The 22,724-nt window shown below is 38.4% G+C and overlaps 1 protein-coding gene across 7 annotated transcripts in view; it reads right to left on the bottom strand.

Moving 5' to 3' along the window:
* The window catches only part of OPCML (opioid binding protein/cell adhesion molecule like), a 1,045,970-nt gene that overhangs the window by 75,678 nt on the left and 947,568 nt on the right, over positions 1-22,724 (bottom strand). For all 7 annotated transcript variants that reach the window (XM_045555653.1, XM_045555651.1, XM_045555647.1 and 4 more), the window contains one exon: positions 20,182-20,307. In XM_045555653.1, coding sequence (XP_045411609.1) covers positions 20,182-20,307 — 126 coding nt within the window. The remainder of the gene's footprint in view (positions 1-20,181; positions 20,308-22,724) is intronic.

Here is a 22,724-nt window from a genome sequence, read left to right as displayed (position 1 = left end):
CAGACACAGTGAGTACTGTTCAGGGGAAGGGCATACCTCTAAACCTCACTTGGGTGAGGCAAAGATATAAAATGTAACCAGAAGATATTTGCACTTCAGTGTTTATTGCAGCATTATTTGCAATGGCTAAAATATGGAATCAGCTTAAGGGTTTATCAAGGGATGAATGGATAAAAATGATGTGGTGTATGTACACAATGGAATATTATTTAGCCATGAAAAAGAAGGAAATTTTGTCATTTGCAGAAACATGGATAGATCTGGAGGACATTATATTAAGCGAAATAAACCAGGCACAGAAAGACAAATATTTCATTTTCGCACTCATATATGGGACTTAAAAAAAAATTTATTTAAAGGAAGTAGTGAATAGAATGATGGCTACTAGAGATTGGTAAGGGTGGTGGGAAGGGGTAAGGAAGAGATGTTGGTGAAGGGGTAATTCTGTTTAACAGAAGGAAGAAGTTCTGATGTTCAGTGGTACAATGGGGCAACTATAGTTGACAATAGTTTATTGTATTTCAGAATAGCTAGAAGTTTTCAAATGCTCCCAACATAAAGCAAAGATGAATGTTTCAGGTGAATCATGTCCCAGTTACCCTGATTTGATCATTGTATGTTGTGTGCTTGTATCAAGATGTAACATGCACTCCATGAATATGTACAATTATTATATATCAATAAAAAATTAAGAAAAGAAGTAAAACTGTCTTTTCATAGACAGTTGACATAAAGATTTATAAACTTGAAATTCATGAAACAGTTATCAAAACTGTTCATATAAATTTCCAAAATTAATTCAAGAGGTAAAAATTCTGAACAAAAAGCAACAAATGGCTAGAAAAAAAATGCCAAAGGACTACTCACAAACTAGGCCTGGACCAGAATAACTGTATGGACAATTTTTCTTAAACGTTTAAGAAATCTTAAGTAATCTAAAACATCTAAAAATTTGGCTAGAACCAATGAATGCATTTAGCAATGTTATAGGATACAAGGTCAATATACAAAAGTCAATTGTATTTCTGTATATTTTCAATGAGAAATTAAAATTTTGAAAATAACATTTACAAGAGTTTGCAAACATGAAATACTTTGGAACTATACACTGAGAGCTATAGAATACTGTTGAGAAAAAATTAAGGCAAAACTAAATAAATGGAAGAATATATTTTAAGGATTAGAAAACTCACTACTGCTAGGATGTCAATTGTTCCCAAATTGATACATAATTTAAATGTATTCCCAGTCAAAATCCTAGTATCTTTTGTTTTTGGCAGATATTGTCAAACTAATTCAAAATTATATATACATACAAAAGGCATAAATTGACCACTATTTTGAAAAAGAACAAGTTTGGCAATTTACAATATCTGATTTCAAGACTTTATAAAGCCTCAGTAATCAAAATAGTATGGAATTGGCATCAGTATAGACATATACATTAATAGAAAATAATAGATAGTTTAATGAAGAAAGGAAATAAACAGTCAGTTCATTTTTAACAAAGAAACCAAGATAATTCATTAGAAAAAGGATGGTGTGTTCACCACATGATGTTGGATTAACCGAACAGCCACATGGAAAAAAATAAATCTCAAACATTACTTCATACCATGCACATAAATTAACTCACATGGCTCACAAATATATATATATTTCTAAAACCTCTAGAAGAAAACATAAGATATAACCTTCATAATCTTGGTTTATGTCCTATTTTTTAGAAAAAACATAAAAAGCTATAACTATAAAATAAGATATTAATAAATTGGACTTCACCTAAATTTAAAACTTTTGTTTTTTGAAAAGAACTATTAAGTTATCAAAATCTGTGGGACACAGCTAAAGCAGTCCTGAGAGGAAAATTTATATCCATAAATGCCTACATCCAAAAGACAGAAAGCTCACAAATCAACAATCTAATGAATCATCTCAAAGAACTAGAAAAGGATGAGCAAACCAACCCCAAACCCAACAGAAGAAAAGAAATAACAAACATCAGAGTAGAACTAAATAAAATTGATAATGAAAAAACTATATGGAAGATTAATAAAACAAAAAGTTGGTCCTTTGAAAAAATAAACAAAATTAACATGTCTCTTGCTAGATTAACCAAAAGCAGAAAAGAAAAGACTCTAATAAGCTCTGTCAGGAATGAAAAAGGAGAAATTACAACTGATACCATGGAAATATAAAACATCATCTATGAATACTACAAAAGCCTTTATGCACATAAACTTAAAAATGTGGATAAAATGGACAAATTCTTAGAAATAGATGGCCTCCCTAGGCTTTATCAGGATGAAATAGAATTCCTGAACAGACCAATATAAAGTGCCGAAATTGAATCAGCAAACAAACAAAAAACAAACAAACAAAAAAAAACCTCCTTCAAAGAAATGTCCTGGACCAGATAGTTTTACACCCAAATTTTATCAGACCTACAAAGAACTGATGCCTATCCTGCAGAAATTATTCCACAACATCAAGAAGGAACAAATCCTCCCCAACACATTTTATGAAGCCAACATCACCCTGATACCAGAACCAGGAAAGGACACAACAAAAAAAGAAAACTACAGACCACATCCCTTATGAATATAGATGCAAAAATTCTCAACAAAATCCTAGCAAAATGAATTCAGGTGCTCATGAAATAAATAAATAAATAAATAACCCATCAAGACCAAGTAGGCTTCATCCCAGAGATGCAGGGATGGTTCAACATATGCAAACTATAAATGTAATTCACTACATAAATAGAAGCAAAAACAATGATCCTCTCAATAGAGGCAGAAAAAGCATTCAACAAAATTCAGCACCCTTTTATGATAAGAACGCTTAACAAAATAGGCATAGGCAGGATTTTCCTAAAAATGATAAAAGCCTATATATGACAAACCCACAGCCAACATCATACTGAATGGGAAAAAATTGTAAGCATTCCTGCTTAGAATTGGAACCAGACAAGGTTGTCATCTAGCTCCGCTTGTATTCAACATAGTGCTGGAAGTCCTAGGTAGAGCAATCAGACAAGAGGAGGAAATCAAGAGCATTCAAATGGGGCCAGAAGAGGTCAAACTATTGCTCTTTCCTGACAATATGATCTTATATCTATATACCCCAAAAATTCTGCCGTGAGACTACTGGAATTGACAAACAAATTGAACAAGGTATCAGAATACAAAATCAAAGTAATAAATCAGTAGCATTCCTATATGCCAACAACAGTCAAATCGAGAACTAAATGAAAAACTCAATACCCTTCACAATAACAACAAAGAAAATAAAATACCTAGGAATATATTTAATTAAGGAGGTAAAAAACCTCTACAGGGAGAACTACAAAACACTGAGGAAGGAAATAGTAGAGTACATAAACAGGTGGAAAATCATACCATGCTCATGGGTCAGCAGAATTAACATTGTTAAAATGTCTATACTGCCCAAAGTGATCTACAGATGCAATGCAATCCAATTAACATACAACATCATTTTCATAGTTCTAGAAAAAATAATTTTACTCTTTGTATGGAACTAGAGAAGACCCCATATAGCCAAAGCAATCTTAAGCAAAAAGAACAAATTGGGAGGCATCAATTTACCTAATATATATATATATATATATGTGTGTGTGTGTGTGTGTGTGTGTGTGTGTGTGTGTGTGTGTGTGTATATATGTGTGTGTGTGTATGTGTGTGTATGTATGTGTGTGTGTGTGTGTGTGTGTATGTATATATTTATGGCCATCTAATCTTTGACAAAGGAGAAAAAAACATACACTGGAGAAAAGAATCCTTATTCAATAAATGGTGCTGGGAAAATTGGATAGCCACATGTAGAAGACTGAAACAGGATCCACATCTTTGACCTCTCACAAAAATCAACTCACAGCAGATAACAGACTTAAACCTAAGGCATGAAACTATAAGAATTCTAGAAGAAAATGTTGTAAAAACTCTTATAGACATTGGCCTTGGCAAAGAATTTATGAAGAAGACCCCAAAGGCAATGATAGCAACAACAAAAATAAATAAATGAGACCTGTTCAAATTAAAAATCTTCTGCACAGCCAAGGAAACTATCACAAGAGCAAACAGACAACCTACAGAATGGGAGAAAATATTTGCATGTTACACACCCAATAAAGAGCTGATAACTAGGATCTATATAGAACTCAGGAAAATCAGCAAGAAAAAGTGAGCAAAGGACATGAACAGAAAGTTTTCCAAAGAAGATAGACTAATGGCCAACAAACATATGAAAAAATGCTCAGTATTTCTAATCATCAGGGAAATGCAAATCAAAACCACAATGAGATATGACTTAACTCCAGTAAGAATGGCCTTTATCAAAAAGTCCCAAAACAATAAATGTTGGCGTGGATGCAGAAAGATAGGAACACTCATCCACTGCTGGTGGGACTGCAAACTAGTACAACCTCTATGGAAAGTAATATGGAGATACCTCAAAGAGCTATAAGTAGAACTACCATTTGATCCCACAATCCCATCACTGGGCATCTACCCAAAGGAAAAAAAGACATTCTATAAAAAAGATATCTGCACTCAGATGTTTATAACAGCACAATTCACAATTGCAAAGATGTGGAAACAACCTAAGTGCCCATCAATACATAAGTGGATTAATAAAATGTGGTATATATATACCATGGAGCTCTACTCAGCCACAAAAAACAATGGTGATCTAGCACTGCTTGTATTATCCTGGATAGAGCTGGAGCCCATTCTACTAAGTGAAGTATCACAAGAATGGAAAAACAAGCACCACCTGTACTCACCATCAAATTGGTATTAACTGATCAACACGGAAGTGTACATATAATAGTAACATTCATTGGGTGTTGGGCAGGTGGGAGGGGATGGGTATATACACACCAAATGGATGCAGTGCGCGCAGTCTGGGGGATGGACATGCTTGAAGCTCTGCTTTGGGTGGGGAAAAGGCAATATATGTAACCTAAATATTTGCACCCCCATAATATACTGAAATAAAAATAAATAAATAAATAAATACATAAGAAAATAGGAAGGCAAGTCACAGGCTGAGAGTAATTATTCTTAATACATATACCTGACATATATATCTAGAACATATAAATAGCTATTACAACTCAATAGTTAGAAGATAAACAACCTAGTTAAGAATAATCAATAGATTTCAACCAATACTTTTCAAAAGAATATATATAAATGGCCAAAAAGCACATGAAGAAGTACCCAAACTCATTAATCATCAGAGAAATGCAACTCATAACCAAATGTATTTTACCCTACACAGATATTAAAAGACATAACATTTAAAAGTCAATATACCATATGTTGGCAAGCATGTAGGATAGTTATAATGCTTATATAAATATAAAATGGTACAACCACTTTGGAAAACATTTTGATAGTTTCTTGTAAATATAAATATAAACTTTCTATATGAATTGCCAATTCCATTCTCAAGTATTTACTTAAGAAAAATGTAAACATATGTCCCTGAAAAGGCCTGAACATAAATGCCCATAACAGCTTTATTCATAATAGCCAAAAAGTAGAAACAACCAAATGTCCACCAACCTGTCAAATGAGTAAACAAGTATTGGTATATTCACATAGTGGAATACTGCTCTGCAATAAGAGAAAAAAGAACTACACACTAGTTGAGGGTGTGGATCAGTTTTGGGAAGAAGAAAAAGAAGAAGAGAATGAGGTATGGTAATGTGCTGTACCTTGATTGGGGCAGTGGTTAAACAGATGTATACATTTGTCAAAATTCACCAAAAGCTACATTTTTTTATTTAAATTATGACTGCCAGATTTTTTTATATAAAAAGCTCATGTTCTTACCTTGTGTTCACTGTTGAGCAGTTTGTGATTCACTCACCATATACCTCTTAAACCTCATTTCACATGAGTGCCATGGGGCAAAGCAATGAATATGTAACAAAGCATGGATGTTTTCTTGCTGCTTAGGCTACTGTTATGAAGAATAATGAGTGGAGCTGCAGCATGTAGAAGTTAAAGAGAAGAAGCTAAATTGATTTACGTTGGAAATCTGAGAAAGTTACCGCAGAGAAAGGAGAGTGGATAGAGAAAGTAGAGCTCTGGATAGCCCAGAATTCTCATACTTTATGTTCCAGTAATGCTAAACTGCTTTTATCTTTCCAATTACAACATGCTATTTCTCATTTCCATGTCTTTCCTCTTATCTCCACTGCCTGGAATATTTCTCTTCACCTCTCCCTCCCCCATTTCATTCGTTTTTTTAAGACTCATTCTTAATCAGTTTTTAGAGTCCTAGTAGTCACCTCTTCCAGGAAGCCACCCTTGATGCTCCCATATTTCACAGCTGGAGTTAGGTGGTCCTTTTGCGAACCTACAACATTTTGAATATATTTCTAATGCACTTACCTTAATTGTGTTGTAATTATAGGTTATTATGTCTGTGTCTCTCACTAAACTTTGACTTCCCTGAGGAAAACCCATTTCATTTATTCCTCTCACCCCAGTGTCAAGCACAGTACCTGACAGGTAATAGGCACTGACTAGTTCTTTCTTGAATGATTGAAAAAGTATATGAATGAATAATTGGGAGAATGCTGTTTCTATCTGTAATCAATGTAAACTTTCTAGGCCTCCATTTCCTTTTCTGTAAAATGTGTACACTAGTTCCTGTCTGTATTTTATTTATTTATTTATTGTCTGCCTTTTGACAGAAGACCTTTGTGAAGGCCAAGTGAGATTAAGTCAAAGTGGTGCATTAATAAATTGAAAGGATGGTTTTGGTGATAACGATGATGACAATGAGGATGCGTCATTGCATTTATTACATTGGCACTTACAGTCAAAGCGTGCAAAGTCCAGACAATCCAGCAGGAATGGAACGGAAAGGCAGGCTGGGAAGGTACCCTCGATCAGAAATGGCAATGCACGAAATCAAGTGAGATACGCTTAGAGAATCAGTGGGTCTTAAGAATGAAGACAGGTAAGGAGACAGAGAGCTGCCCAGGTGAGGTGATTTGAGGCAGCAGTGCTAGGAGACAGGGACATGTGGGCAAGCCCAGCGCTGCAGCACACTGTCATCTCTCTGCCCCTTCTGTGGATTCCTGCCATGCACTGGAGGGCCCGGGTTCTGGGAAGTACAATTCCATCTAGAGGCAGCATCTGAAAAGCTTCTTCACTCCTTAGGCAGAACCAGAGGCGTAGGAATGTCAGAAGATTCTTAAACTAGGACTCCAAGTGTTAAGGCCAAACTGCCTTTGTTCCAAAGCTTTCCTGCTCTCAGGGATAGGAAATCCTACAGAAAAGACTGCAAGTTTTGTAGGAAGTTTGGAGCTGGGTCAGGAGTAAATAGAATAAGAGAAGGGTGCCGGGTAGGGGAGAGAATGAGTGGGTGGGGTACAGTGTGACCCAGAAAGATGAAGCTCCAAACATCTTGCCCTCTGATGTCCCAGAGCCCCATGGTGCTCTCCAGAAAAGGCTCATTTCCTCATCAGCAGCGCTGGCAACGTCCTGAGTGCCCATGAGGGAGACAAACCCTTTCACTGCAGCTGTAATTACTGCATCCGACTCCAACTGTGCAGGGACAACTAAACACAGGCTTGGTGGAGCAGGAGGAGGCCCTGGAGAGGCCGAGATGAGAGCATTCATCCACCCGCAATGGTGCGAAGCGCCCAGGTGAGCTGAGCAGACCTTGCGGGGAAGAGGAGGCGCTTTGGTGACTCGGGGGATGGGCAGCTCTGGTTCTATCAGGTACTTCACTAAACATTTTTCTTAGGAAGCAAAAGCATCCGGAGCATCATTAAAACCAAACTATTTCTGGCACCCCAGGAGGGTTGCTCTCACCATTAAATGATTCTGGAGTGAAGAAACTTGATAGCATTAAAAAAATAATAAAGTTTAGGGGGTGGGGAAGAAAAGAGAAAACAAAAGGCAGAAATGACCTCACTGATTGCCTCCTTCAACTAATGGGCTTCATACTCTCAGGCTACAACAGGGAAATAGGGGCGGGGTGGGCTCTGTCTTAGGTATTCTGTGGGAGATCAAATTCTCTCACCTCACTCAACTCCAGTTCTTGTTATTGTGTGATTCACTCACAGCCCCCAGCTGTGAAGCCCAGATTCAAAGTGACAATCAACTTTCTGCTTAATGAGATCAGTTCCTCTTGATCCTACTCCCCTCCAATGGAGTTTCCCTCTCCGAGGCTGGAACCCTTATTAAGACTGGAGAGCCCGCTCCAATTAAAATCTTCTGAGAATCATCTGTTTTCCTCTCCTTTTCCTCCTCCCTCTGAATCCCATCCAAAGTGAGGAATCTAATTGAGTGTGGTCACTACCTTTCCACTGGGCAGGGAAGAGCTTCCTCTGAGTACCACCATTTCTAGAGTCATTCCTCAACCTTGGGCATGTGGGAGCTAGGACCCAGAACAGCTGGAGCCGCTGATAGCAGGTGCTTTTTGGAAGAAGCCGGGAAGAAAAGAGCCTACAGAGTCAGGAAGTTCAAAATTCTGGTGTCACACAGAGAAATGCATGGTGTAAGAGGCTAAGATCATTTGCCCAACTTGTCAAAATCAGACTGTATGTGTTGAAGCAAGGCAAACCAACTCTTGTTATGCACATCCTTGGTAATGTTAAAGAGTTTCCCAGCACAAGTCATAGATAGGTTTCCCATAAGGCCTTGATTGGACAGAAATTGAAGAACATCTTCTAGATCACAGATCACCATCATCTAGACTAGTGGGAGCCTCACTATTGAGTTAAAATGTGATATAAATAAAACCCTAGCAGTAAGCCCACCTGGTATCCAGCATACGATTTTTAGGAAATGATGGACTAATAGTGATGGTGAGGAAAATGGAAAAAGAACGCTTTAGAGATAAGACTGCAAGTTCCCGTGGCCTAGTAATACAGATAAAACCTTAAGTGCTGTCCCCAAAGAGCCTTTACTCTATACGTCAGAATTTCCCTTTATGTTACAGACAGTGCTTCCTGGATCTGGGAAATGGTCTAGGCACATCCCCACTGTCTTCCCTGTCCTTTTTCTGTGGCATGCTGTAAGATAGATATGAGATGGATACATATGCATCCATTCATTCAATTGGTACTTTTTGAACACTTTTGAATTGCAGGCATTGTACTTGGTGCTAGAGAACATCACAAATGTGTAAGCCGCATGTAACATACCTGCTCTCAAGTAGCCTAAGGGTGGAGAAAGAAGAGGAATCACTTCTGGCCACAATATCCCAAGGAAATGTTAGTGAATCAATTGATTAAGACAAATTAATTGTTTGTTCTTCATAAGGTTTGTCCAAAGTAGTGAGAGTTTGATGAGGACAGACAGGGGTTGGGTTTAAGTCAATCAATGCTGTATCTTCAATGCCTTGTGCACGGTAGGTGTGATCACATCCTGTGATCTCTCCAATGAACATTGCACACTTGGGGGTACTGAGTTGGTGATGAAGCCCTGGTGTTAATTACTCCATAACCCAGAGCCAGATTTGATACGTCTGTCTCAGCCTGATTCTAGCTGATTTAGATGTGGAGCCCCCTCAGCAATCCATACCCAGAGCTTCTAAATCAAGCCACGAGGTCTTGAAAAGTTAATCAATGACCCCAGGGAGCCCTCTCCTGTCCCTTGTACATAGGAAAGAGGTCTTTTCCAAGCTGTTTTTGCCCTAGTCACCCTTGGTGTAATGTATGCTTACAGGTCCCTCCCCTTCCTACCCCAGTCTAAGTTTGGAGCAGGGATTATGTTCTACTTGGCTAAGTTACATACTGCCCTGTGCATGGCTGTAAGTGATGGAAACCTCATCTAAAATAGCTTAAGCAAGAAAAGATGGTTTATAGGAATTTTACTCTAGGGATATAGGGGTTTTTACAAAGAAATATAAATGGCTGTGAAAAGAGAACACCAAAGAGGTTCACAGAGCCTCAAAGGGGTACACAGAGCTGGCCCCGAAGGTCTTTGTCTTTTAAATCTACTATCAAGGGGGTGCTCCTCCAGGAGGAAAGGAGGAAGCAGATCTTTCTGAGGTTCCTTCAAAATCTTGCTGGATGAAGGAGCTCAGTGTCTAAATTAAAGTGCGTTATCTCCAGAGGTGGCCGTGCATGTTAGTGTGGAACCAGGCTGCTTCTTATTTTCTATTGAAGCCCACAATTTTTGTTCAGTAGCAAGAGTCACTGTGGACCCACTGCTGAGGCCAATTAGATCTACGGTACTTGTAAAGCTGGTCTCAATTTTATCAGTGTCCAACTGATTTCAATAGCATAATTTGATACAGCAATTGCATAGAGAAGGCTTTACAACAGTCGGCAGGCAGCGTTGGGTGACTTTCCAATCCCAATTTTACTTTTGAGTTAGTTGGGCTTTTCACTTGCTATGATACATGTTAATATCCATTCTTGTAATCTAAAAAGTATTTGGAATAGATACTATCAAATTCCATTCTCCTTTCCTTCATAAGGGAAGCATATTATTACAAATTCATTTCTGGTTTATAGGTGGGGAAATAGAGAGAGAGATTTAGTCAATTGCTAGATTTACATAGAGAATGAGTAGATCAGAAAAGAGATGTTCCTAGTTAAATCCAGACACAATGAACATCTCACTTCCAAGCTCTTTTCCTTGAAACTTTCTTTGTATTTTCTAGTGCTCTCAGAATAAAAATCAAACTCCTTAAAGGGCTTTGTGTGATCTGGTCTCTGACTACCCCATCTCAGACCACTGTTCCTCCTGCTTTTTAAGCATTCAAGACAAAGCTCTTTTGTTGTTTGGAGAGCCAGCTCCCTCTCCCCTGAGCGCACTTGGATGTGTTGCTCCCTGCCTGGAAGCTGTCCACTCAGCCGAGTTCCTCTCCTCCTTGGCTGCTATTCCTCTTCAGAGGTCAGCCCAAATGCCACTGGCTCCAGGAAAACTTACCCTAGACTGGCTCATACCTCCCTGTTGCCCATCATCGCAGGAGTTACCATCCTCTGAGATGACATGTTCTTGATTAACTAATTAATGACTACATCCTCCACTAGACCATAAGCTCCATAAAGGCGGGAAGCATTTCTTTTCTTACACAGCATTGTCACTAAAGCGAAAGCCAACACTCTTAAAGCACCAGATGAATGAAAGAATGAAAGGGTGCATAAGAGATAAAGGTAGAGAAGGCTTTACAATAGACAGCAGGCTGCATTTTCAATTCCAATTTTAAATTTGAGTTAGTTGGGTTTTTCACTTGGTATAATACATGTTAATATTTATTCTTATATTTATTCTCTAAAAAGCTCAGTAAAGAAGCTGAGCATCATCTCAATATAAGCTTAATTTTCAGCTGCCCCATTTCCGACATGCTCAGTTTCTCAACTCAGTGGGAGGAGTATTACATATGAGCAGTAAGTATGGTGACATATCAAGAACCGCAGCTCAAGACATCTTGATTGTTTGCTCTAAGAGGCATTACTTCACCTGGGACTATAGAAAGGGAACCCTAAGGAATTACTATTTATCTCTAGTGAGGGTCTTCCCCTTTGCAGAGAGAGAGAGGGGGTCATTACCAACGCATTATGAGCCTATACTTCTGAGTCTTCTGGGGTGAGCTTCCTGTTCTGGAGCCTGGCAGGGCCACAGTTGGACAGTGATACTGGTTGATGGCAACCCTCTGCCGGGAGAGCTTGCTCTGCCCTCCCCTGACTTGCACAAAAGAACTCCAGGCTCCCAAGGAAGAGAATTATCAGGAATTTATGACTCAATCAACCCACCCAAAAGGAGCATAAATGGGATTAGTTTTAATATTGTTAAGTTGCAAAAATACAGGCATATGTGCATGCCAAAGCAAAATGTACGCAAGCAAAGGGGGAAAACATATGGGTACCCATATGGTGAAAAGCGCATTGCTAGACCTTCACACACTTCTCATTTACAACAAGAACCAAAGTTAGTGAACATAAATTTGCTTTGCAAAAATGTGAGAGGAACAGCTTGTTTGCCCATAACTGTTCCACTGAGCAAGATATGTATAACCTTGATTTCTCATCTCAGACACCTCTTTCTCACACTCTAGGGATTAATTAGGCTCTAAACATGACTTTAGATTAGAAACAAGGCTCCTGGCTGCCTGGAAGAGAGACAAAGAAACAGTAGCAAGACTGGATGATGCAGCAGGTCAACTAATAGGCAATTCCTATTAGTGGCTGGAACTTTTACCTGGGATGACTTAGAAGAAAAATGAGGTTGGTAGGTCTCAGCAGGTTTATTTTAATTGAAGCAGAGGAACAACAGGGACCTACAGCAGACAATGGCATAATGTGGTTTTGATTTGGAGGCTGTGCTTTTGTTAGAACAATACTGGATGGAAGCTAGAAAGTGACTAGACATAGAAAGGTAGCTGTGGAGTTAGGAAAGGAAATGCAAACATATGGGTGATACACAAAGCTAGTGAGCACCCTTGGGTGCCCCAGATAATAAGTAGAATTTGATAAAATATATCATTTTACATTGTACCTGTTCCAACCTCAAGCCATGGGAGCCATCTTTGTATAGTATAAAGAGGTCCAGACTTGGAAATGAGGAACTAGGTTCCTTTCATAAATCCACCACTTTAGTTAGCCATGACTCATTTGCCATTACTTAACCTTCCCATCTGTTTCTTTGCCTGTGAAAAAGGCACACTCTTCTTTCTCTGACCTATTTTAGGGAGCTTCTATAAACTCGCTGAGATGATTCATGTGAAAATATTTTATAAATGACAAATTCCTATATAAGCATGTATAGGAATAGGTTATCAGTGGAATACTAGAGGTTCATTTTCCTTCTCATTCCGATTTTTTAAATTGTTTTACTTTGAAATAATTATTGACTCACTAGAAGTTGCAAAAATGGTAGATACAGGTGTACTGTACTCATTACCCAGTCCTCCCCATGGTGGTATCTTATATAACTATAAAGATATATATATATATATTCATATATATAGTATTATGTACAAAATAATGTATAAGCACACTATGGAGTTTACTTGGATTTCCCCAGTGTTTGCACGTACTTATTTCTCATGCCTTTGTGTATAGTTCCATGACATTGCATCACACACACAGATTCACGGAACTCTGCAATAATCGGAATGCGGTACTGCTCCATCCCCACAAGGCAACTCCCTCCTGCTGGCCTTTTCTTCCCCTGCTTTCACCCCTAGTAACCATTGGTCTGTTGTGCATCTTCGCAATTTTGCCAACGCAAGAATGTTATAAAAGTGGAATTATATGGTATGCAACTTTTTGAGATTCACTCGTTTTATTCATCACAATGTCCTTCAGGTCCATCCAAGTTGTTGAATGTGTCAATAGTTCATTCCTTTTCAATTGTTGTGTTGTATTCCATGGTTTGGATGGGCCACAGTTTAACCATTCACCCAGTGAAAGACATCTGGGTTGTTTCCAAGCTTGACTGTCATAAATAAAACTGCTGTATCAGTCCCAATTTATAGGCAGACCAAAGAAACACTGAATCACTAAATCAATGACCCATGACGGTCAAGGAATGACAGATAAAGACTGAGATAGTATAATAGTAAGTATTACCACTCTTCTCCTGAGGCTGCTGGTGCATTCAATGAGTTCAAACACATAAAGTGTACAGAAAAGGGCTTGGCACACAGGAAGCACTCATCATAACACTATCATAACCAGTTCCCAGGCTAACTGCACTTGAGTAAAAACATAGCACCGCTGTAATTTATAAAGAACTGTTGAACATCTGTGTTTAGCACTATTACATGCTTTCCATTTATTTTCTCTTTTGATCCCCAAAATATTCTGATGAGCAAAATGGGCATAAGTAGTCCCATTTAGCAGGCCAAGGAATTGAGGAGCAAAAAGATGAAGTGATGTTTCTAAAGTCACTCAGCTTCTTCACAGCTCAGGCCAGATCTCAAGTCCAGGTCTCTGATCTGCGGATGAGCTGATGCTACCATCCAGAAGAGATCGGCACCTCCACACAAGTGCAGGTTAATTCATGATTATGTGGAGTGTTAAGGACTTGGAAATTTCTTATAAGACTTTCTCCTACGGAATTTTTAGTGTGAAAACTAAAGGCTGTAGTAGAAACAGTCATGGATCAGTACATTTCTTAACCTCAAAAATCTACCAGACTGAATAGAAGATAGAACTGCCCAGCAAGGTCAGAACCACGGATGATGATCTTGGTAGTATTAGCTCTTCACTCACGCAGAGCTCACTCATCTAGCAACCTCATCTATCTAGACAAAGCCAAACATTATTTCCCCCAGACAGCTGTCATCAGTGCCATTCATCATATTCATGAACGCTGATGCCCTTTCCTCTCTCTCATCACCAGTTCTTACTTAGGACTAATCAACTTGGTTATACGGATCCTTGCTCAGCAAATAAATTAGAAGCAGATCATTAGAAGAAATGTGGCTGTGAAAAGGCAAGTGTACTGACTTCGGGAAGAATTGACAGTTAATAGTCTGATTGGAGGGAAGAAAGAAAAAATAGAGGAACTATAAAAAAAAAAAAAAACCAAGACACAAGAGTTTAAACAGTATCTACAATATTTAAGCACCATATTCCTAGTTAGCCCAGTCCTGAATGCTGAGATACAAACAATTGATATGTGTAACGTTGATGTTACATTATAAAGGTGAAGCTAAATGGCATTCACTAGACTCAAGGAAACAGAGAACATAATATTTAATGCATTTTTAAATGCTTCCATTACGAATGCCTCAAGTCAATGCATAAAGGAGTCAGCTTTGGTTATCTGGAAAAATTACTTCTGTGAAATAACTCATTCACTTGTTCCCTGAGATATTATCATATATGAGTAGATCGTACAGGCAACTCACTTACAGGTGAATGGCTGTCATCTTAAAATCTCAGTGGAAGGGAGACAGAAAAGAAGACTTTATTATTTTCCCCCAAACATCTGGCCTTTCCAAATATATCATCAGAAATGGGGCCAGATGTGTCAGGCGGTACAGCGGATTACCACGGCATTGTAAGAGGGACAGACAGCTCTCCTCAGAACACAACAGCCTGTGGGGTCTCCTTCTGCCACTCCCACTCTGCAACGATGTTTTCACATTACTCCTGTGCCTAGAAGAGCCTCCCAGGTCATGCTGGCCCAGCCATCCTTTCCTTGTCCCTCAGGAATGGAAAAGACAGTAACTCTTAAAACCCAGTTGATTCACAATGGGTCCCAAACACACTGGCCACTTGCCAGTCCACTTTGTCTGAGTATTTTGGGGCCCAACCCTTTCCTTCGGAAAATTCTTTGAGGAAGCAGCCTGTGATTCCATCTTTACCCTACTTCCTGAACTGTAGGTCACTTGGTACAGATTTCTATGTGTGTGGATGCCGTTAAACAAGTGCCATATTCTCTAGCAAATTCCTATAAATATATGTTCTAAATAAGGCATTAATTGCTATTGAAAAAAATTAAGTGTAGCTTTTTTTATCAAAAGATAAAGACACAGTCAAATGCTCAGCAGTTTGCATGTCAACTATAAAACCTCAAATATACATTTACAAAGCACTTTTCTTTGAGATGTGCACAACACTTAATCATGATCCTGTGAAATCTCCAGCTTTCCTCAGAAGTGAGGCAAATGAAATGTCCTTTGGGAATGCCTAGTGTCTGGGAATCCTGGCACACTTGTCATATCACAAAGGAAACCAGGGATCAGGAGGTCTCTAGTCCAGAGATCAGAAATGGTGAAAGGTTTTTAGATTATCATTTGGAGTTTTGGTGATTCTTCAAAAATTTCACCCTACTTTTGTAAGAAAGATTTGTTTTGGGTTTATTTGTTTTAATGAGAAAATGAACCTGAAAAGCAAAGTTGCTTCAAAGGGGATCCCAGGAAACTGTTAATGATGGGAGTATTTACACCACAGGCATTGACAAACGCTACCAGGGCTCCTTTCCCTCGCCTCCTCCCACCCTCAACCAAGTTGAAACATTTCCCAGTGCACCCCTCCTTGAAACTCTTCATTTTCTAACCATATATCATTTCAGGTAGAGATCATACTTCTGTATTTTGGGCTATATTTTTTTCCTTCATTATGTTTATCTACTTTTTATTTTTTTAAGAGATTCCTCATATTTTTTGACCCATCAAAGCTTACCATTATTATCCTCTAAAGTATTTATTTATTCATTCATTTTTACTTCTATCCTATAATTTCTGGGGATTGACAGCATGTACTCAGACTGTCATTTTAAACCATAAGTGTGACTACTATTCTTAATCTTTAGAAATATGCTCATTAAAATATTTTTCCTTCGCTAGGCATGGTGGGTCATGATTATAATCCTAGAAGTTTGAGAGGCCAAGGCAGGAGGATGGCTTGAGACCAGGGATTTGAGACCACCCTGAGCAACATAGTGAGACCCCCATCTCTACAAAAATATAGAAAAATCAGACAGGTTTGGTGATGTCCACCTGTAGTCCCAGCTACTCCAGAGGTCAAGGCAAGAGGATCACTTGAGCCCAGGAGTTTGAGGTTGCAGAGCAAGACCCTGTCTCACTATATATATATATTTTCTTTTCTAAATGAAAGTTTATTTATTCATTCCTGTTATATAGATCCCCAAGTTTAAGCCATATATTTCAAATATTGCATTAGCATTTTGTGAACACAGCTGTCTAGTGAGCTTAATCCTTCAATATAATCCTACTGGAATTTCAATGAAAATGTCATTGCAACCTTTATTTCTTATTCTTCCATGCTAAAATTTTTTCTAAAATTCTGTTTGATGTTCAAGTTTTATTGGATGCTCTTCTAAGCCTTTAAAACAACTCCCTAACTGCAAGTGAGAAGGAGCATTTTTCTAAAAATAAATATTGGTAGCCATCCGGTACATGCAAATTTTAAACTCACAAACACTCCAGGTTCCAGAGCTTTTCAAACTTGGAAACAATTTTTCAAGTTTAAATGTTTAAATGTCATTGAGAGAGGGAAGGGGAAAGACAATGGCAGAAATGAAAGACAGCAAAGTTAAGGCCAAGGCTACAAGAAAACAAAGGTAACTTCAAAGTAGAGCACAGCCTGTGAGATTTAAAGAGGAGATGAATCATTTAAATTTAGGATTTTCCAGTGAGGCTGAATTGCAACTATTACATTCTATAAAAGGTTGGGAATATGAATGAGCTTCCCTTATTTTAAAATGAAAATCTTATCATGTACCATTATAAAGAATTGCTTGAAAACATTTATATAAAGTCAAAATGCCTTTTAAAAGGTTTCTAAGCTTAGAGAACTATGCATTTAGGATCAAAAAACTACATTCTGGGATTTCAACAATATATAAAGACATCTGACTTTACTAAATACATGAAAATTGATCTGATGGTCAGAAATTTTTTTGTACATAATGTAGATCCCAAATCCTCCCTGACTTTAGGCAAAATTACCATGAAGCCCATGTCTTTGGGAACATACACTATTTCTGTGTTTATATTAAAGTTGACCTTTGTGATGTCCCTTGTGTATATTTTAATATTCTTGTTAATATTACTTTATAATCTGACATTTTAAATTTCAATATCTGAGATCTTTTAACAAAGAATGCTAGGCAGGTTTATTAGCATTATCTTTCCCTATAACAAGGCAGGGGCATAGATATATGTTCTCAGTCTGCAAAGAGGAAAACAGCAAAAACTTATATGATGCTCCTAGTAACAAATCCAGTCTCTCATTTGATAAGTGCTATGATACAATTTATGTTCCAAATTAGGGAAAAAATTCAAGTCATTATTTCCTACATCTCTCTATATTTCAAATGTTATGGAGATTTCACTTGCCTACAATAAAATGCACTTATTTTTAGTGTATAATTTTATTAGATTTGACTCATTTCAAACCAATGTAACTTCTAGTCCACTCAATATATAGAACTTTTCCATCATCCCCCAAAATTTCTTGTGCCCCTTGGCAGTCAATTCTCCCTAAATCACTACCCTGGGCAACCACACATTTGATTTCTATCATTCTAGATTAGTTTTACCTATTATAGAATTTCATGTAAAATAATTCATAAGGTGTATTTATATATACATAATATATATAGATGTTTAGCTTCTTTTCCTCAACGTGATGTTTTTAAGATTGATACATTTTATTACATGCATCATTGGCTTGTTTATTTATAATTGCTGAGTAGCAGCCTATTGTTGGAATATACCACAATTCATTTGCCTGCTGATGGTTATTTGGGTTATTTATAGTATGAGACTATTATGAATGAAGTTGCTAAGACCATTTGTGTACAACCTATATTTGTGAACATATGCTTTCCTTTATCTTGAGCAAACATCTAGGGGTGGAACTGCTGTGTCATATGCTAAGTGTATATTTAACTTTGTAGCAAAATACGAAGTTGTTTCCCATAGTGCTTCTAATATTTTATGGTTGCAGAGTGCATGTGTAAGGCTTCAGCTGATCTATGTCCTCACCAACGCTTGATATTATCAGTCTTTCTAGTCTTTCCAGTGATTGTGCAGTGGTATCTCATTGTGGTTTAATTTTCATTTCTATGATAAATATGTTGAGCATCTCTTTGTGTGCTTATTTGCTGTTCATTAGCTCTATCTTCTTTGGGGATTCTTTATTCAAATGTTTTTGCTCATGTTGAGGGATGCTGTTAGAATTGCGTTATAAGGATTTTTCACATTTACCAGATTTGTCAGATACGTGTACAGCAAATGATTTCTCCAAGTCTGCAGTTTCACTTTTCATTCATTCTTAATGATGTGTTTAATTTTAACTTTTATGAAGCCTGTTAGGAGTTGTGCAGTATCCCCACAAAAATGATACCTTGAATTCCTAATCCCCAAGTACCTTAGAATGTGACATTATTTAAACATAGAGTCTTTCTAGAGGTAATCAAGTTAAAACAAGGTCATTAGTATGGGCTCTAATGCATTATGGCATATTTCCTCATAAAAAGGGGAAATTCAGACACAGATATAAACACAGGGAAAAGGCCAGGTGAAGATGAAGGCAGAGAACAGGGTGATGTATCTACAAGTCAAGAAACGCCAACCAGCGATCACCAACAAACCACCAAAACTGGTGGAAAGGCATGAAACAGATTCTCCCTCAAGCTCTCAAAAGTAATCAGCCCTTCTTATGCCTTGATCTGGGGCTTCTAGGCTCCAGAAAAATAAATTTCTGTCATTAAGTCACACAGTTTTTGATACTTTAGTACTAATACCAAAACTAATGTATCATTTTTTTTTCTATTCTGTATGGTTAGGGCTTTTTTTGTCCTAGCAAAACTTTGTCTTTCTCAAGATTACCAAAATGTACTCTTATGCTTTCTTCTAAATCAATCTTATTGTTATATTACACATAGACATACTCCACACATTTTCCTATTTGCTGGGTTTTATGTTTGGATTTTCTAATACCTGAGGAAGTATTTATTTCTTATATAATGTCTAGAATTAATCATAGTTTCTAGTAACAGTGTAAATATATCAAGTGGCTCTGTGCCCATATCTTCACTGTCAACTTGGAGGAAGTTTTATTCCAGAGGGGATAAGGCTCATTGTCCCTTTGGTTTCCTTCCATCTTATTAAGTGGGGACACCATAACTGATGTTTTCATCTCAATTATGGAATGCCCAGCACAGATATGCCCACATGCACTTAACCATTCCTATCGTCCTTCTCCCACTCAAGGTGAACTATTAATATCTACATACAAGTCAAACAGATGTGACTTTGGATAAATGTCTTGAAAGTACTGAAGCAAGGAGATCCTCTTTCACCTGGATGCACAGCAACGCCAAAGTTCTCAATGACTATTCTAGCATCCTCGCATCCTGCTTCAAGAGAGGGCAAACCACCAACTGACCCACCCATCTCCCTCTAGAAAAAGTAATCTCTTCATTAGATGTTATTCTTATGCACCTTTTCTCTTCATAGTTTGGAAAACAAAAGCCTTCTAAGACCATAAAAATAACTGAGAAAACAATTCAGTAAATTTCCTCCATGAATCCATTTTTTGTAATCACTCAGCGACAGATGCATATTGCCTGTTAGATTTTACATTACAGTGTTACAAATACAGGGCTGTCTTCTGGTTCTTGAAGTTCTGTTGTGCACAAGAGCCAAGCCAACACACTGACTCTGAAAACTCCCTCCAGGTCAATACCTTACCCTTGACTGACAGGTGTCTCCATGTCACAGTTGGCTCTGGTCTGCCAATAGCAAGACACAGCAGGGTCACACTGCTTCCCTCATTCACAGTGATGTCTGAGGAGATATTCATGATCTGGGGAGGAACTGTAAGGAAACAGAGAGAAGAAATACCTGAGAATGATTCTTGGCACTTAAAAGAAGGTATTAGCCAATGAATATTTGTATGATACATTTCTGTTATCAACAATAAACCGCAAGTGGCTTGATTTGCTAAGGGTATGGCATAGACATGTGTACAGTGCGCTCGTGGTAGAAGGAGCTCTGCCCCAGGCTCCACTGTCGCAGGAGGCAGCTGTGTGTGTCAGGTGGGGTAGCAGGGGGCAGAGGAACCGAAGAGGGGAATTTGTCGATTTAAAGGCAAATTCAAAGGGAAAATAGTCAAAGTCTTTCAAGAGTTCTTGTCTATTCACGCACTTATTGCTTTTAGTGGAATTGCTGGCTTAAGTAGGTAACCAGAGTGGTCCCCAATCTCAGGCCTTTTCCAATATCTCACACAAAAAGTCAACCACACCAAGTTAGTTACCATTTCCTGAGCATTCCAGAGTCTTTTAAATTCTCTGACCTTGAACAGGTGGTTTTATCCTGGAATTCTTTTCTTTCTCATTTCTTAATTTGAAAATCTATATTCATTTCTATAAAAACATCCTTCAAGTCTCACTGAAATTTTCTCTGGCTCCCCTGATCAGAGTTAGTTGCCTTCTCCCTGGATCCAAACAGCAATGCGTTGGTGTCTCTGCTACTGTTGTCACCATAAGATTGTGCTATAAAATGTGTTTTCTAATGGGGTCATATCCCAGTGGCTAGGAGCAGGGCTGTGGCTCCAATAGACCGAAGTTTGGACCTCATCTCAACTCCTCACCTGCTGTGTGACCTCAGGTAAGGTAAACTGCCTTCGCCCCTTTGAGCTTTGGTTTCCTCACTTGTGAGATGTGCACGATCGTAGTAGCTAAGCTCATTGTGTTGTGAGATTTAAAGGAAATAATGGCTTAGCAGAGTGCCTGATATAAAGTAAGTTCTTAATATAGTCAGATAATAAGATGCCAATGACAATGATAATGAATGATGATTAAGGATAATGACAACTGAAACATCATCATTCATAAACAACAGTTTTCTCTGTCCATGTATGTTTATTTATTTTTCAGAGACAGAGTCTTACTCTGTTGCCCAGGCTGGAGTACAGTAGTGTGATCATAGCTCACTGTAACTTTGAACTCCTAGGCTCTAGTGATCCTCCTACCTTGGTTTCCCAAATAGCTTGGACTACAGGCACATGCCATCATGCCCAACTAATTGTATTTTTAAAATTTTTATGTACACACAAGGTCTTACTATGTTGCCCAGGCTGGTCTTGAACTCCTGGCTTTAAGTAATCCTCCCACCTCAGCCTCCCAAAGTGCTTGGGATTGAAGGCATGAGCCACTGTGCTCGGCCTCAAGTTTCTTTAGCACTGCAAAACCTAACATGATCCCTGGTCTTACTGTCTACCTGGGCTCACCTCTAGGCCTTGAGTCTCAATTCAACTCAAACCTCAGGACTGGAAAATACCTAGATTCCTTCTCAACTCTTATTTCTCATTGCCATTGTCCTGGTTGAGTTTCTCACAAATTTTCACATGGATGACTGCAACAGCCTGCTACCTGGAACCTTCTACCTGGTCTTTTTCCATTTTGGAGTCCTTCCAATCTATCCCCTACCTGTGGCCAGACTAAACTTTTTGGGCAACCATCTAATCAAACTGCTCCCCTACTTACTCCTTTAACTCACCACAGCCTACTAGGGTTAACACAAACTTGTCTGCATGACCTAAGCCCTCTGTGGTCCATCCCCAAACCCACTGACCAGCCTCATCTCCAGGCCCCATTCCCGCTGACCCAGCACATGCCGGACACTGGACCCCTGCCCTCCCTGGAACACATTGAAGACGTTAAGTACTTCCATAGTTTTGCTTTTCCACACCTTCTCTTGATTTCCTACATGGAATGGTATGACTCATCTTTCAAGGGGCACTCAAACATCATCTCTCCTCCACAGTTTTCCCTAACCTCTCCCTAAATCCTGAAAGCAGATTCAACCATCACTTCTGCTGCATTTTGTCCAGACCTGCCTTGGGCAGGGCTGTCTGACAGTCCATTGTTTTCTGCCTGTGTCTGTGGTGCTTGAATCACACACATCTCTGCTCCCGTGTCAGGCACAGAGGCTGGCACGGGTACATGCTTAATTCCTCTTTGAAAGAAAGATCCAAAGAACAGGTTGAACATAAATCCAAACACTAGGGGAGGGGAAGCTTTGAATGGAAGATTTCAGATACCTAAACCTTTCTTCCCTATTTTCTTTCAGATCCTCAAATAAAAGGAAGGATAATACAGAGAGAGGAGCTCCAACCCTACAGTCATGCTGATTTATTTGTACTGCCAGTTTAATTATGAATTATTAATTACCAAATAGGTAGAGTGCGAATAGATTCCAAACCACTCTGAGTTGGTGGCAAAGGAGAATTA

The sequence above is a fragment of the Lemur catta genome, chromosome 7 (assembly GCF_020740605.2).
Source record: "Lemur catta isolate mLemCat1 chromosome 7, mLemCat1.pri, whole genome shotgun sequence".
Classification (NCBI taxonomy): domain Eukaryota; kingdom Metazoa; phylum Chordata; class Mammalia; order Primates; family Lemuridae; genus Lemur; species Lemur catta.
This window is presented reverse-complemented; position numbering and strand designations above follow the sequence as displayed.